At 44.5% G+C, this 16,619-nt stretch overlaps 1 protein-coding gene across 6 annotated transcripts in view; it reads left to right on the top strand.

Annotated features, from left to right (window-relative positions):
- The window catches only part of CUL1 (cullin 1), an 88,497-nt gene that overhangs the window by 33,123 nt on the left and 38,755 nt on the right, over window positions 1-16,619 (top strand). For all 6 annotated transcript variants that reach the window (XM_086395100.1, XM_086395098.1, XM_086395097.1 and 3 more), the window contains one exon: window positions 2,014-2,315. In XM_086395100.1, coding sequence (XP_086251226.1) covers window positions 2,176-2,315 — 140 coding nt within the window. In that variant the 5' untranslated portion in view covers window positions 2,014-2,175. The remainder of the gene's footprint in view (window positions 1-2,013; window positions 2,316-16,619) is intronic.

Here is a 16,619-nt window from a genome sequence, read left to right as displayed (position 1 = left end):
TGGCCATCCTTGGAACCGTTCTGGTGCCCGTGGGTGTGTCGCGGAGCGTGCTGAGGTGTTGCAGCAAGTGTGCCCCGAGACCCAAGGTCTAGTGGAAGTCAGCTGCCCGCCATCTTGGACCTGGTCGCTTCTAAGCAGTTTGTGTCGTGTCCTTGGGCTGTGTCATTCTTTTAAAGGTTGTGTGCCCTGCCGCCTTCAGTCTCACTACCAATCCAGAACACCCCAGTTCCTCTCAAGTGGGGTGGTGGCATGTACCATGCAAGGTCAAGAAAAGGCAGATTGAAGTCAGAAAACATTTGCAAAGTGGTTGCTGAGGTGTTAGTTTCTTAAAACTAAGAGGATTCATTCTTGTGTTAGACATTTTTATGTTTCACTTTTGGATGTACCTATTTGCATGTATGACGTGAAGTGTTTTTAAGATTAGGAATGATGTTGTGGTTTCATAAAATATTAAGCCCCATAGCTTAGGTTCTAAGTATCAGAGTTGATTTAGGCTTTAGAAGTTCAGGCGCAGTCCACTTGTGTGGCTCCCACTGTTCTTAAAGGTGCCTTAGCCCACAGAGAGCTCCGTGCAGCCACTGAGGTGCAGGGTGCACTGAATCCCTTGCAGCCTGTGACACCCGTTCTTAGTGTTCCAGATACCATGTACCTCCCAGCATTTATTTTTTGGAGCCATTGAAGTAATTTGATGTTTCCTAGTTTCGCACCAGAAATACTTGTTTAAAAACCACCACATTTTGATGTGATATACATAGACACTCCTCGAAGTATGTCTGTAATGTTTTATATTGAAAAGTACTGACTTAACACAATATTGGATAGCTAATGTTCTTTATCTGTGGATTCATAATCCTGAGGCATTATAAATTGTATTTTGCAGTTGCTTCATACACTTAGAGATAATAGCCATTACCAGTTGTCAACCCTGATAGCTCAGTTGGTAAAGAATCCACCTGCAATGCAGGAGACCCCGGTTCAATTCCTGGGTCGGGAAGATCCACTGGAGAAGGGATAGGCTACTCACTCCAGTATTCTTGGGCTTCCCTGGTGGCTCATTTGGTAAAGAATCTGCCTACAATACGGGAGACCTGGGTTTGATCCCTGGGTTGGGAAGATCCCCTGGAGAAGGGAAAGGCTCCCCACTCCAGTCTTCACTTCACCCCTTGTCAAGTGTTTACTGTGTGTTAAATAGACCTGCCCCTATTTTGCTGGCTAGGAAATTGAGGCTTAGAGCAGTGAGAAGTAACTTGCCCATGACCATATATCTGTAGGTGTGGAGCTAAGCTTCAAAGCCAGGTCTCCCTAAGTTCAGGGTACATTTTAAATGTTGATAATTCTTGCCCAATTCCCTTCTAAAAAAGGAGTGACCGGGATTCACTGGCCGTCCAGTGGGACTCAGTGCTCTCACTGTCGGGGTCCAGAGTCAATCTCTGGTGCAGGAAGTAAGATCTCACAAGCTGCCCACCGCTCCTCGTCTCCCCCCAAAAGGAGTGACCATTCCCCCTCACTTTCTGCCTCACCACCATTTGTGTTTTGCCAGATGCTAAGTGACTTTTTTTTATTTTTAACTCACAGGTAACTAGTTTGAACATTTGGCTTTTTCTGTTAGCTGTTTGTGTTGCTCTTTCTGGACATTTCCTTTGCCTTTTTTCCTTTGAGTTTGTCTAACTGTTACGTAGGTCAAGTAATGTAGACCTTTTGAAGGCCAGCGAAACAGCATGTTAGTTGTGCTTGTGTATAAGTTTTACCAGCTCTTCTCCGCGCACTCTAATAAGCAAAATGATTTTGAACTAAGCGTCTACATACGCATATTACACAGACCATGTTCTGTGAGTGTGTTGTCACATAGAAAGCGAGGTAATCTCCGGGTCAGCGTGCAGAGGCGCCTGCCGGGGCCCGCAGACCCAGTGTTGCCGTCAGCATGTGCGCAGCGTCCTCTCACACTGCCCCCGCCCCGTGAGGCAGGATGTTTGTTGAGAGAGGACTAATCAGTTCCCTGTATTTCTTCTTCAGGTTTGCCTGCGATGAGATTTCATTCTCTCCATTCAAAGGACATCCTTTCTGAGCCGCTGTGAATAAATTTGGAATGATAACTGTATATTTTCATCTGATGGAGAATTAGCTGAACCTTGACTAAGGATTGCTGCACTGGACGACTTCAGAATATTACTCACCATGTCATCCAACCGGAGTCAGAACCCCCACGGACTCAAGCAGATCGGCCTCGACCAGATCTGGGACGACCTCAGAGCTGGCATCCAGCAAGTGTACACCAGACAGAGCATGGCCAAGTCCAGATACATGGAACTCTACACGTATCCTCCCGTGTCAGCCGAGGTCGTTTGCGTAGGATTTCGATCCTTTACTGGTCCGACCCGTGACTCGTTAGAAATTTTACATCACGTGTTCTCTCTGCAGTTCATCCTATGATAGAATCAGTAAGGTTCATTTTTAGCCTTCAAAGTTAACTCCTTTACTCTTTCTGCGTTTATGACAGAGGTGAAAGTGGCTACATGGTGGTCTAAGGCAGTGCTGTTCAGCCCAGGAGCCGCTCGTGGCTGTTTGCATTTGGAATCAGTAGTCGTGGCACCCGTGTTCTAAGTGCACAGTAGGTAATCACTTCGACCAGGGCAGGAAGTTCTGTGGCAGGGTGCTGCTTACCGCTGGGGGCTTTGGTGTCTGTATTGTCCGGGGCTGCCCTCGCAATGGGGGCAGGGTGGAAGAGCTCGCATCCAAAGTGGTCTGGTCCACAAAGCCGAAAATAGTTACCGTCTGGTCCTTCATGGGACAGGCTTGCGACTCCCACGTAAAGGGTCACCACGTAGAGCAAAAGTTATATTGTTGTGGCCTTGTTTTACAAATACGGTGTTCAGGTATTTCACTCTGTATGGTCCCTGGTAGGTGCCAGGGACTGCCGTGTGCTTGGAAGGTTGTGTTGTCTGCTGTATGCAGTCGGCCCTCCTGATCCTCAGATGTGGAACTCAACTGGACTGGCCATTTTATTGAGGGACTAGAGCACCCACAGCTTCTGGCATGGGAAGGTGGGGTGGTACCAGGAGATGGCTGTGTGTGTGTACACCAAGGCGTACTACTTAACTTGTAGAATTTCTCGAGTCCATTCAGATATCAGAAATTACAGTTGAAGCTAGCTCACCAAAGGGCGGATTGCTGCTGATTTGCTAATTTTAGGAGTTTAAAGTTGTTAGTTCAGTGCAGATTTAAGTTTAAAGCTTTAATGTGTATCAGTGATAGTCAAACTTGGTTATGTGATAGTCCAGGAGGCCCTCGACTCTGCTAATATTTTATGGCCTTAAAAAAAGTTTAACATTAATTTGAATAGGTATGAAGCTATATGTCTATCTCTAAAATGAAAACTTATTGTGGGTATAGACCAATATTCATAAATACATGTATACTTACACTGTAGAATACTTCGAATTGCCGCTTTATTGAGTTATAGTTCACACAGCCATGACTGAGTTATAGTTCACACAGCCATGACTGAGTTACAGTTCACACACCCATGATTGAGTTACAGTTCACACACCCATGAAGCGCACCCTGGTTAAGTGCACAGTGCGGCATTCAGGTGCACTCGTGCATCGTGCAGCCGTAACCACTGTCTAAACTTCGAGGCTTTTCATCACCCCCAGAGCAACTAACTGCACCCTCGCTAGTCACTTCCCATTCTGTCCTCCCCCCAGTTCCTGGCAACTGCTAACCTGCTTTCTGTTTCTATGAATTTGCCTATTCTGGACATTTCACATAAATGGAATCATACAGCGTGTGGTCTTCTGTGGCTGGCTTCTTTGACTTAGCATGATGTTTCCAGGCCTCATTCTTGTTGCAGCACGTGTCAGCACATCATTCCTTTTTACAGCTGAATTTGATGCATATTCCATATTTTGCTTATTCATCCGTCAGTGATGGATATCTGGCTATTATGAATCATGTTGTTATAAATATTGTGCGTGAGTTTTTGTGTTTTGTGTAGGCATGTGTTAAAAAGCACGTGTATATGTAAGAGTGGAATCATTGGGTCATGTGACGTGTCAAATACTTTTAAGGAGGCCGTAATCTTTACAAATAAAGAGGGTATTGGTCCCCTCAAGAAGGTTGTGGCTAGCTAGGTGTGGCAGGTTTTGTGGTGGAGGTTTTTGAGGTGTGGTTTTTTTTTTTTGGTTGGTTGGTTATTTTGTTTAATTCTTATAAGTCCTAGAGCTAAAGATGGTGATGAAACAAGGCCTTTGGTTGGATTTCTGCACAGGAACAACAGGGGAGTGCTAGAATAGAAACGATGGAAATTTAGTTGCTAGTTTGTCTCCAGGGAACTTACTAGTTTTCATTTTTGACCAGCCCAGATTGGTCTTTGTTCAGTATAATGTTTTGGTCTTAGAACTCTTTCTCTGCCTGCTGCAATTACTAAATTCTTTTATTCTATAAATATAGTTTGTCATTTTGATACCTTCCATTTTAATTTTTTTTTTTTTCAGGAATAACTCTTGAATAAGATTCTTCTAGTTTTGTCTGAGAAGATAATAGTTTCATTTATTTAGTACATTTATTAAGAGTAGAGAATCTGCCACCCTTGAGCTGTTGCTGTAAAACTCCTCACCAAACCCTCCTGGGTTGGGACACGCAGTTTTTCAGGTCATGAACCCACCGTGCCCCACTTTGCTGGCAAAGCAATAAAACTGTTCTTTTCTACTTCTTCCCTCCCCCGTAAAAAAGAGATTGGAGATTCTGAACTTGACATTAATTCCTTAGGTATTATTTGTGAAACCAGAGCTGTCATTTGAGTCCTGGGTATCAGACACTGTGCTGGGAACCATCTGCATCTGCTTGGAGGCTTTCATCAGTCACCCACGAGGGCTGGTGGTAGTAACCCTCCTGTGGTGCTGTCGGAAACCCGGTCTCCCAAAGCTTGGGTAACTTGCCTAGTTGTTATAGCAACCACTGGGCAGTGATGACGCTCATCTGAAACTCTTAGTAGCCTGACTCTGGAAACTGCCTTTATCCATTCTGTGGCCTTCAGATTCTGTATGTGAATGAGCCATAGTTCTCAAAATATTTTCTGTATTTTCCTTAGGAAGTTCCAAAAGAGTCTGATCAACCCTTAAAGATTAACTTTTAGGATACAGATGAAACAGAATGTCTACTTGTGTTTATTAATTGAATTACTGAAAATCATAAAATTCTGCTCCCTCCTTCACCTGCATTTTTTAACATCAGTGTTATTTTCCAGTATAGAGGAGCTCAAGTCATCTGGCACATTTTTCTAGAACGCATCTTCACTTCCATTTCAGTCATTTACACACAGCTTTTGGAAACTGTGTGTCGCCATACCACAGTTCTGTCTCAGCCTCAGTTTACATAAAAGCGTTTGTGAAAGCTTTCTCTTTCGGGTGTACCTTCAGTCTCCATGTAACCGCTTAGCTGCGTCGCTCTTTAAAATAATCTCCCAGGCTGGTTTCCAGTGACGGATGTTCTAGCCCTGGTTTGTGAGGTTGTGTTTCAGGCTGGGAGGTACTTCGGGTCCTGGGGAGGAGGAGCAGACTGCGTCTCCCTTCTGCAGTCAGACCAGGGCCTGTTGGAGGAGGGCTGGCCGGAAGAAGGAGGAGGGGTCCTTTCCCCTTCGTCACTGTAGACAGCAGCTCACAGCGAGATCTTTACGAGATCTTTACCCTCTGTTTATCTTCAAGAAACATGTGACACATTTTCCAGAGAAAAGTAACCAACTTCTGGAATGGCAGCTAGTGTTCCTAGAGCATTTAGCAACCACTGGCATTCCCTGGTACTATAACAAGAAGGTGGGTTATTGTACAGCATAAATGTTCTTCTTGATTTCTCAACTCAGAGTAGCAGAAGAAAGAGAAGGCAACTTGAGGAAAGTGAAAAAAAAAAAAAGGTTCCAGAGCACCTGAGTCAGAAAGATCTAGTTCAGTTATTAATAACTTTGTTCTCAGCCGTTCACAAAGGCTTCCCTTTCCTCCTTAAAGTTCAGCCTGTAGCCAGGCTCCCCACTGGCTGCCCGTTAGCAGGTCTGATTTTCTGTCTTAGGTGTGTACAGCACAGTGCAGCAACTTTTTTTGTTTTTTCTTTTTGGAGTAAAATATAGGAGTACAGTCTATGCTGGTGGGTAAATAATAGTAGATTTTCTTTCTTTTTTCTTTTGAACTTGAAATGGGTAGTGAAGTTTCCTCTTCGGTTTTTTTCTTTTTTTTAAAAAATAATTCATTAATTTATGGCTGTGCTGGGTCTTCATTGCTGCACAGGCCTTTTCTCTGGTTGTGCTGAGCACAGGCTGCTCTCTAGTTGCGGTTTTGTTGGGGAGCTCGGGCTTCAGTAGCAGTTGCTCTGAAGCTTGCGGAATCTTCCTGGACCAGGGATTGAACCCATGTCCCCTGCATTGGCAGGTGGATTCTTTACCACTAAGCCACCAGGGAAGTCTCCTGTTTGAGCTTCTTGACACCACTGTGTTTCCATGCCCAGCTCAGAGAGCAGGCACAGGTCCTGACTTTGGGCAGGGGGTGCGGCGTGATGAGGGGACCCCCGTGGCATACCCGCAGCAGCTGGTCACGGCTAGTCTAGCTGGCAGGCCATCTGGTTAAGTTTGTTGGTTTTGCTAGGCCCCCGGTCTTCCTGCTTCTCACTTCCAAGTCATTCTTTTTTTTCTGAAGTTGTTACTCACCTCAAATCATAATTTTAGCCTCCCTTGGAATCAGTTTAAACTTCTGTGTTGATGTCTTTCTCTTTTTCTTTTTCCTCTCTGCCTGCAGAAGTTCTCAGACACTTGACAGGGTCTGTTTTCCTCCCTGTGGTGCTGTGAGCTGAGTTTATTCTGATTTCAAAGTTCCTTTTTTCCCTGGCAGTTGCATTAAGGATGACGTTCCTATTTCCTAGCCTGGGCTGCTTACCTGTCCACAAGTTGGAATACAGGCATATTCAGAATTTGCAGTTAAGCTCTGTCCCCACAGTCTGCGTGGAGAAGGAAATGGCAACCCACTCCAGTATTCTTGCTTGGAGAATCCCATGGACAGAGGAGCCTGGTGGGCTGCCGTCTGTGGAGTCGGACAGAGTTGGACACGACTGAAGCGACTCAATAGCAGCAGGAGCAGCCACAGTCTGCAGCTCAGTTCGCATCACTGGGGTGGGGGCGCTCTCCCCCCAGAGCAGCTCCCCGGCCCCTGGCAGGGCTGAGAGCCCCCCAGGGCGCGCGGTCCTGCTGCTGCTCAGCGCCCGCCAGCCGGGCGTGGCATCGCCGCTGCCATCACTGTTCTCGGTCGCCGGCTCCCCCCCGCCGGCTCCTGCACGGCAGCTGTGGCCACGGGGCCAGTGTTCCAAGTGGCAGCCGCCTTCCCGGCCCACCTGCCCAGGATTCTCTGTCCTGTATAGAAACTCGGGCTCCGCGAAAAGCAGATCAGACAGAAAGAATGTCAAATTGTTTTCACAGTGTCTTGATGATGGTCCCAGCCCATCTTGAGATAACCACACAGCCAGTGAAGGTATTTGGACATCTCTCATCTTGTACTTTTTATTCAGGAGTCATAACATTAATCCGGTTTTGCTCACCTAACAAACATGGCTTTCATCAAGTAAACTTAAATGTATAGAAGTATTTTTTTCCAAACATACACAGCTCTTCACATATATATATACACACACATATATATACACACACACATATATATACACATTTATCCACATTTTTAGAATAAGGCTCTGAAGGATATAATTGGTTCACAGACCGAAGAAATGCAAAAGGTCAGTATGCCTGTAGGGAAATTTTCAACCTCTTAATTGTTAAAGAAATGAAGAATTTAAGACATTGTAAACCTATCAGCTTGACAGCCGTTTTAGAGAAATGATCGTAGCCAGTGCTGGCCCAAGTGAAGGAAGCTGGAGTTGCCACAGTCAGGTGGTATCAATTTGCTGTGGTCTTTCTGGGGAAGTTTAGAAATATAGACATCAAAAGGTACTTTGGCCCACTGATTTTTGTTTTATAACTTTTAACTGTCCTAAGGAAATGCGCTGAGTCACTAAAGTCCTGTCTGACTCTTAGCGACCCCACGGACTGCAGCGCACCAGGCTCCTTTGTCCATGGCGTTTCCCAGGCAAGAATAGTGGAGTGGGTTACCATTTCCTCCTCCAGTTGTGTTCAAATTGTATGTGCCAGGGGTTCAGAATATTTTATAATTGGAAACAATGGGAAACAGCCGCATTCTTCAACATTAGGGATTTGATATAAATGGCCGTAAACAGCCATTAAAAATTCACTGAAGAATATTATTCATTGACATGTAACAATGCGCCTAATAACGGGGAACGCAGGATATGAAGTGGTTTGTGTGATGTGAACCCCCAGGGCATCATCTGCACTTTTGAAAAGCTTTGCATAGCATGGAAAGTGTCTGTCCGTAGGTACTGGGCTTATGGATGGTGTTTTAAAACCTCGTCTGTGCTTTGTAGACTGTCAGTATAGAATCTACTTTTTAAAATACAGTTGATCAGTTTTTGCTATTTTCCCTTGTGCAACTAGAAGTCCTAGTTATTTCACTGGTTGCAAAATTCCTTCTGTCTTTCGTTACTGACACAGTACTGTTAAAATAGTTTTGGGGATTGAGAAACCAAATCTATCTTCCAGAGGAAACCCATAGAAATTATATCGGGTTGGCCATAAAGATGTTACAGAAAAACCCGAGTGAACCTTTTGGCCAACTCAGTAATCATATCGCGTAGTTGTCTCTGGAGGCAATTTTGGGGGTTTTATTAGTATAAACATGGTATGTTGAGCTTTCTTCTTCTAATTTGATTCATGGTGTGTATACTCAGAGCACTTTGAGCTTTGTTGAAACAAATTGTGTGGTTAATCACAAGCTGTTGCATGCAGTTTTTGCCTTTGAAATGTGAATTTATTTGCTTCATTTGGGATATTCCCTTTCAGAGCCGTACCTGCCACAGCCCAGAAAGAACTTGATTCTTTAATAACTTTGCAGACGACAGTGCAGGGTCGAGGCGGGCCTGCCGCTCCTGCCAGCGGGTGCAGCTGGAACATTTGTGGACACAGCTTGTAATGCAGAGCCCGTCCAAATGATGTTGATACAGGCAGCTGCTCAAATTTCCACTGTAAGTTCACTTGGATAAGAAGGGGTCGCAGAAAGTGGTTCTGTTCAGAAGGAAAATGGCTTGAGTTTGGTAGTAACTGAAAGTCACAGATTGATTCCCCAGATGTGTTGACTTTATGTTGTAAGGCTGGTGCTCTGTGGTAACAGACAGTGGGGGCCGGTGCCCAATCATAAAGTGTTAACAGGCGCCCTGGGCATCACAGCCAGGGATGGCGTGTAGTCACATACAGTGCCTGGATGCCCGAGGTGGGGCGGGCACCCAGGCTATGTCTGCCTGAAGCTTCGTCTGTCACCTGACTCCTTTCATGGTGACTTGTCCCTACCAGTCACGTGAAGAGTGTGTTTTGGCGAATGATAGAGCAGTTGTGGGATGCAGAAGAGTCGTAGGCCTGTTTCAGAGGTAGGCCCAGGCTCTGCTCTTGATGGCCAAGTGTGGCCAGAGACCCCAGGTGTCTGCCTCGGGTCCCGCTCACTGTCCCAGTCTGACAGCGGTGCCAGAGGAACCCTTCAAGGGAACCTTTTGAAAACAAGGTCAGCGTTTTAAAAGTCAGCGGCGTGGGCTTGTCAGGCTGTCGCTGCCCTAGTGTAAAGCAGCCAACACACTGACTCCTGAAGGAGGCTTCTGTTTGATTGCCCCTATTTCCTCCTCATGGGTCCCCAGGCCAGCTTCTCAGATAAGGACCAGCCAGGCTTTGGGCTGAAGCTTTGCACAGTCAGGCACGACTACCCATTTTGTGGCCTAAGTCTTACTTATAGGAAAAACTGCATGGGCTTGAGAGTAGATCCCTGTGGAGTCTTTCTGCTATGTAATTTTTGATTTTTAGATACATAATCCTGTTGTAAACCTAGACATTTAACAAGGCACACAGTGAAAAGCACACATCTTCTCAGCCACACACCACCCCCACCCCATCCCCCGAGCAAGTCTCTCCAGTGCTGTCTCGGTCATGTCTGTCTGTCTGCGGGTTATCTGCACACACACATACAGAAAACGAGAGTTTGTGTGCAGCTTAGGAATATATTTGAACACCCTTTCCCAGGTTTTAGTAACCATGTGCCTGGGACGGTTCCCTGGTTATCGGTCCTGCAGGGAACTTGCTCTGAATCCTCCCCTGAGTGTGAGGACCAGTCCTGATGCAGTATTCTTTTCTGCTGGTGTCTCACCACCCGGAATTGTTCTGTCTCCTCTAGAAACAAGCGTCTTTGTTGAAGACCATAGAGAAACGCATTCTCCTTGATTCCTTTGATAGCATTTGCACGTTAGTTAGCTGTGGGGTTGCCTTAACCATTGGTTCTGTTACATAAATGCTATTAGACATGCTGAAGATAAATACTCTGAAACCAAAATTAATTTTGGCACATAGCAGCCTGGATGCAAAATATGTTTATTTCGGATTGTTCATAGTTAGGTCATCTGTTTAATTTTAGGGTTCTGACTTTTTGTTATTGTTAATTTTGTGTTCTATCTTATTTTTATGTTCTGTAAATACTATTCTGGCTTGTATTTTTCCTTTTTCTGTGGTGTTTCAAGTATTATAGGTCTTCCCAGGTGGCTCAGATGGGAATCTACCTGCAATGCGGGAGACCTGGGTTCTATCCCTGGCTTGGGAAGATCCCTTGGAGAAGGTAAAGGCTACACACTCCAGTATTCCGGACTGGAGAATTCAATTGCACGACTTTCACTTTCTTTCAGCTATTATAAGCTATCTCAAATGCTTTAAAGCAGTGGAAGGGTGTGTGTGTGTATGTGATGCAATATTTAATAGTCTCATTTCATTAATTTGAAAGTCTTTGATGATGGGCAATACAGACAGCTATTATTGCAGAGGAGATGCTCAGAGGAGGGAGAAAGATGCTGACACTGTTGAAGTTGGAAGGCTTCAAGAACTAGTGGAAGCTAAGTGAACCTCAAGAGAGGAGTATAAATAAGGAGGAAAAAATGAGAAAAGGGAGAAAGCCTTACACAGTTTTGCTTGAGGGAGAAAGATGGATGTGAAAGTGGGAAGTGGCACCACGAGAGGACACGATGCTGGCCAGGAGTAGATGCTGTCAGGCTGGCCACCGGACTTAGTTCTAGATTATGGTGAATCTTGCAGACCAGGTAAATGTGTTTGTTACTGTTATTTTTTGAAAGCGGTGTAGGTCCACAGAGATGGACATATGATTTAAGAATCCGTGACTTAAGGAGGATGAATCTGGAAGCCAAATGGAGTTAAAACCGGAAAGAGATCAAAGGCACAGGAAGACCAGCTTGATCTTGGCAATCCAAGCATGATGTTGTGTAGTGGTGATGGAAACAGGAAACAAAAGGAGCAGATTTCTGGGCTTCTGGCTGAAGATGAAATTTGTTTTGACTTTCCCATTGGTGGCATCACTAAAATGATCATAATAAAATCATTTTAAATCAGTGAAGACAAAGAATGGAAGAGAGCTTAGATGAGAAATTTAACCATTTATTTGTTTGTTCTTTTTCTTTAATGCAAAGCAGACTGAGTCGCCGCACTGATCCCCGGGGTATAGGAAGCATCACTTTAGAGGGAGTGTCCCTGAGGAGGGTGCCGATGACAGCCCCACGGCCCTTTAGGACCGGAGGCTCAGAACCTGAAGGCTCCGGCCTGGCAGAGGCGGAGGGGTGAGACCGGGCGGTGCTGGGAGGTGAGGGATAGATCCAGAGTCTGCAGACCTGAGAGCCTGTTACGTCCCTCTCCTCGAGTGTAGAGCTCCTGATGCTGAGAGCCTGTATCCCAGGCAGAAGACTCGCCACTTCTCTTTAGGACACACCGAATGGGAACATCGCAGAAATTTGCAAACAGGAGGCCTAGCAGAAGTTGGGATAAATAGAAACTAACAACCGTGGCTGTGATAGAAAGTTAGCATTTAGAGTGACTGGTTCATCATTCCGTATCAGAACACTGCTGGTGATGCTAGGGACAAAACAGTTCTCTGGAAAAATTGAACAGCCTGAAAAATAAATGCATTTGTCGACACACAAGGTGAGCCGTGCAGAACTATGGCCTGCCAGCCTCCTTAGGCCAGTGGTCTTTCCAGTTGGCTTTTAGTGCCTTATCATGATGAGTACTAAGGATTAATAGTTGTGTGAAAACAGAATACACATAGAATGAAAGCGAACAGGAAGAAACTGACAATACAGGGAAAAGAAGAACATGTTTTTAAAAGTAACATTTTTGAATGTTAGTGGCAAAGTCTGAGATGAGAATCTCCTCATGGCAGTAAGTTCGGAACAGGACACTTTGAGAAAAGAACTCCCATTTGCAATGGCAGCTCAGGTTTTAGAAAGAACAGTAATAGAAGACCCTGCTGCTGCTGCTACTGCTACTGCTGCTGGACAGTAAAAAGGAAAGATATGAGGGCAGGTAGCTTTGCAAACAGAAGTAAGCCAGGAGGCCCAATATCTGACTGTTAGAAATTCTAAAGGAAAACAGGGAGAGAAGAGTTTTTGAATTTGTAATAGTATTCATAGAGAGTATAAAATAACTTCCCAGAAGTGAAGATGTTAAATCACTAGTGCTGAAGATAATGAAGAAGATGGATCCTACAGACAAAACCATGAAGTTTCTGTGCACATAGAATTAAGAGAGACCCAGCAGCCTATGGGTTGAATGTGAGAGCAGGACAGAGTTCCTGGATTAGCGCTGTCCGGAAGGTGCAGAGAGCAGTCAGTTCAGACTGGAGCGAGAAGACGGGGTAGCTTGTTGCAGTTACTGCCAAAATTCCCTGGTGGCTCAGCTGGTAAAGAATGCCTGCAACATGGGAAACCTGGGTTGATCCCTGGGTTGGGAAGATCCCCTGGAGGAGGGCATGGCAATCTACTCCCGTATTCTTGCCTGGAGAATCCCCATGGACAGAGGAGCCTGGTGGGCTACAGTCCATGGGGTTGTGAAGAGTCAGACACGACTGAGTAACTAAGCACAGTGTTGAGTGAAACCCAGCTTTCAGTTACCAAGAGTAGCTTGTCCTTATGAAGAGGCCTTCCCTGGTGGCTCAATGGTAAAGAATCTGCCTGCCAGTATAGGAGACTCAGGAGACTCAAGTTTGATCCCTGGATAGGAAAGATCCCCTGGAGGAGAACATGGCAACCCACTCCAGCATTCTTGCCTGGAAAATTCCGTGGACAGAGGAGCCTGGTGGGCTGCAGTCCATGGGGTTGCAAAGAGTTGGACATGACTGAGCACACACACAGAGAAGAGGCACAGTTAGGGAAAATGAACATAATTGAGCAACTCAAATATTGAAATAGTTGGAGCCTAGCAGCCTGTCTCAGGCCATCAATCTGTCACAACATAGTTAAGAGCACTGTTACAATAAGTCTTAACAAATAAAAATAATAAAAGGACCAAAGTGGTACATAGGCATTTGCTCAGATCAGATCAATTGCTCAGTCGTGTCCGACTCTTTGCGACCCCATGAATCGTAGCACGCCAGGCCTCCCTGTCCATCACCAACTCCCAGAGTTCACCCAGACTCACGTCCGTCGAGTCAGTGATGCCATCCAGCCATCTCATCCTCTGTCGTCCCCTTCTCCTCTTGCCCCCAATCCCTCCCAGCATCAGAGTCTTTTCCAATGAGTCAACTCTTCGCATGAGGTGGCCAAAGTACTGGAGTTTCAGCTTTAGCATCATTCCTTCCAAAGAAATCCCAGGGCTGATCTTCAGAATGGACTGGTTGGATCTCCTTGTAGTCCAAGAGACTCTCAAGAGTCTTCTCCAACACCACAGTTCAAAAGCATCAATTCTTCGGCTTTCAGCCTTCTTCACAGTCCAACTCTCACATCCATACATGACCACAGGAAAAACCATAGCCTTGACTAGACGAACCTTTGTTGGCAAAGGAATGTCTCTGCTTTTGAATATGCTGTCTAGGTTGGTCATAACTTTCCTTCCAAGGAGTAAGTGTCTTTTAATTTCATGGCTGCAGTCACCATCTGCAGTGATTTTGGAGCCCAGAGAAATAAAGTCTGACACTGTTTCCACTGTTTCCCCATCTATTTCCCATGAAGTGATGGGACCAGATGCCATGATCTTCGTTTTCTGAATGTTGAGCTTTAAGCCAACTTTTTCACTCTCCACTTTCAGTTTCATCAAGAGGCTTTTTAGTTCCTCTTCACTTTCTGCCATAGTAGGTAAATGACTGGCTTTGTAGCTTTGCTTCTGGTTTTAGATAGTAAAGCATTTCTGTAAAGCATTTCTAATTGTCTTTAGCTAATTGGGCATCCCTGGTTGCTCTGTGGTAAAGAATCCGCCTGCCAGTGCAGGAGATGGTTTGATCCCTGTGTCGGGAAGATCCCTTGGAGGAAGAAATGACAACCCATTCCAGTGTTCTTGCCTGAGAAATCCCATGGACAGAGGAGCCTGGTGGGCTACAGTCCTTAGGGTCACAAAAGAGTTGGGTACAACTTAGCAACTCAACAACAACAGACATCAGAAGTTTAGGTTTTTTATATTTTGCTTTGAAGGTTTTTACATGGTATTTTCTGTCCTGGAGTTTTCAACCTTTTATCATAAAAAAATTTCAAACATTAAAAGAAGTCAAAAGAATTTTACGGTGAAGACCCATTTTACTGGACTTGCTCAATCACGTCTCTCTCTACCCTGAATCCATATATCCATCCATCCATTTTATGTTGCATGTTTCAGAGTAAGCTATAGACATCAATACACTTCTCAGTAAATGCTTGAGCATGTACATCATTAGAATTTGAAATTTGTTTATAGTTTCCAGTGGAGAAGCTTTGACTAGCACATTTGCCTGAGTAACCCAAAAACCTATCCAGATAGAGGGTGTCTTCACCCCTGTGGAAGGTTCCTTGATGCTTCCCAGGGCATCCTGGCCTCCCCCACGGCAGCTACCATAGATTAGTTTGGCAGTTCCCAGGAGTTCATCCAAAGGGCAGTAGAGAGTATGTTCCCCTTCCCGTGAGGCTGCTTTCATTCAGGGCATTTTTGAGATTTATCCGTGTTATCCAGGTGGCAGTAGTTTCTCCCTTTTGCTAAGTCATATTCCGTTGTATGAATACCACAGCTGCTTGATTCATTTTTCTAATGATAGGTACCTGGGCTGTTACCCATTTTTTTTGGCTAAAGCAGGGGGGAAAGCTATATCTAAGTGGAGATCTTTTGGGGAGCAGAATGCTTTTATATCTCTCGGGCCTACAGAGCAGTGGAATTGCTGCACTGTGTGTTAATGGTATGTTTGACAGTGTAAGAAACTGACCAGCTGTTTTTCTAAAGTGGCTGTATCATTTTGAATTCATGTGAGCAGTGTTTGTGAATTCTAGTTGCCCCACAGTATTGCCAACGCCTGCTTGGAACATCATTCTCTTTCATTTTAGCCATTCTGGAAGTGTGTGTCATGGTATCTCATGGTTTTTATTTGCATGTCCCCAATGATTAATGAAGTTGAGTCATTTTCATATGCTAGTTTACCATTTGTATGTCATCTTTTGTAAAGTATCTGAGTCTTGGGGGTTTTTGGGGGGGATTAATATGCTTTTTATTATTGAGTTGTAGGAGTTCTCTGTTTAGGATGCCAGCTTTTTCTCAGACATGTCTTGTTGATCTTTCCTCCCAGTCTCTGAGGCTTGCTATTCTTTTCTTAATGGTGTTTTTGAGTGAGCAGATAGTTTATTTTGAGGAAACCTAATTTGTTTCTTTTCCTTTACAGTTATCTTCTGTGGCCTATGAGAAACCTGTGTCTGGATCACAAAGATACTGTTTTCCTCGTAAAGCTTTGTGGTCTGGGCCTTTCCATTTGGGTCTTTGTGTGTGGTGTGAGGTGGGGCTGGAGGGTGCTCTTTCCGCTGCCGTGGCTCTGCAGTTATTCCAGCATCATTTGTTTCCCCCCAGAGGGGCAGTTTGGTGCCTTTGTTAAAACTGACAATGTAAATGTGGTTTTATTACTAAAATTGTTTCATTGAAATGTGACCAGTGTAAAGGGAGAATGTATTACTACTTTGATTTGTTTATATTTTGTGAAGTATGGTTGCATCTATATTCATGTGGGATTATTGGTTGCTGTTTTCATTTTTTATAATTTCTTACTGTAGCATTATGTAAATTCTTAAAGTCAGATAGTGTAAGTCTTCCAACTTTGTTCTCCTACCCCAGGATTTTTTGACTATTCTAATTCCTTTGCATTTCTCTATAATAAGTTTTATTGTCAGTTTGTCAATTTCTCCCCTAAAAATTGGTGGATTACAATTGGTATTGTGTTGAATTTTTCTAAAAGCAGTCTTATTGAGATATAATTCACAATGCCATACAGTTCATCCATTTAAAATGTTCATTTCAATTGTTTTCAGTATATTCACAGGTATATTCAATCATCACATTTTAGAGCATTCTCATCTCAGAAAGAAACCCTGTATCCTTGAGCTGTTACTTCCTTAGTCCCCTACCTCCCTGCGGATCTACTTTCTGTCTATAGATTTGTCCGTTCTGAACATTTCACGTAATGTAATCATGTATGATACGTGGA

Source organism: Bos grunniens, chromosome 4 (assembly GCF_055505025.1).
Source record: "Bos grunniens cultivar Pamir isolate PY7600 chromosome 4, Bosgru_T2T1.0, whole genome shotgun sequence".
NCBI classification, from domain to species: Eukaryota; Metazoa; Chordata; class Mammalia; order Artiodactyla; family Bovidae; genus Bos; species Bos grunniens.
The sequence above is the reverse complement of the archived record's forward strand: the minus strand, read 5'-3'. Positions and strand labels throughout refer to the sequence as shown.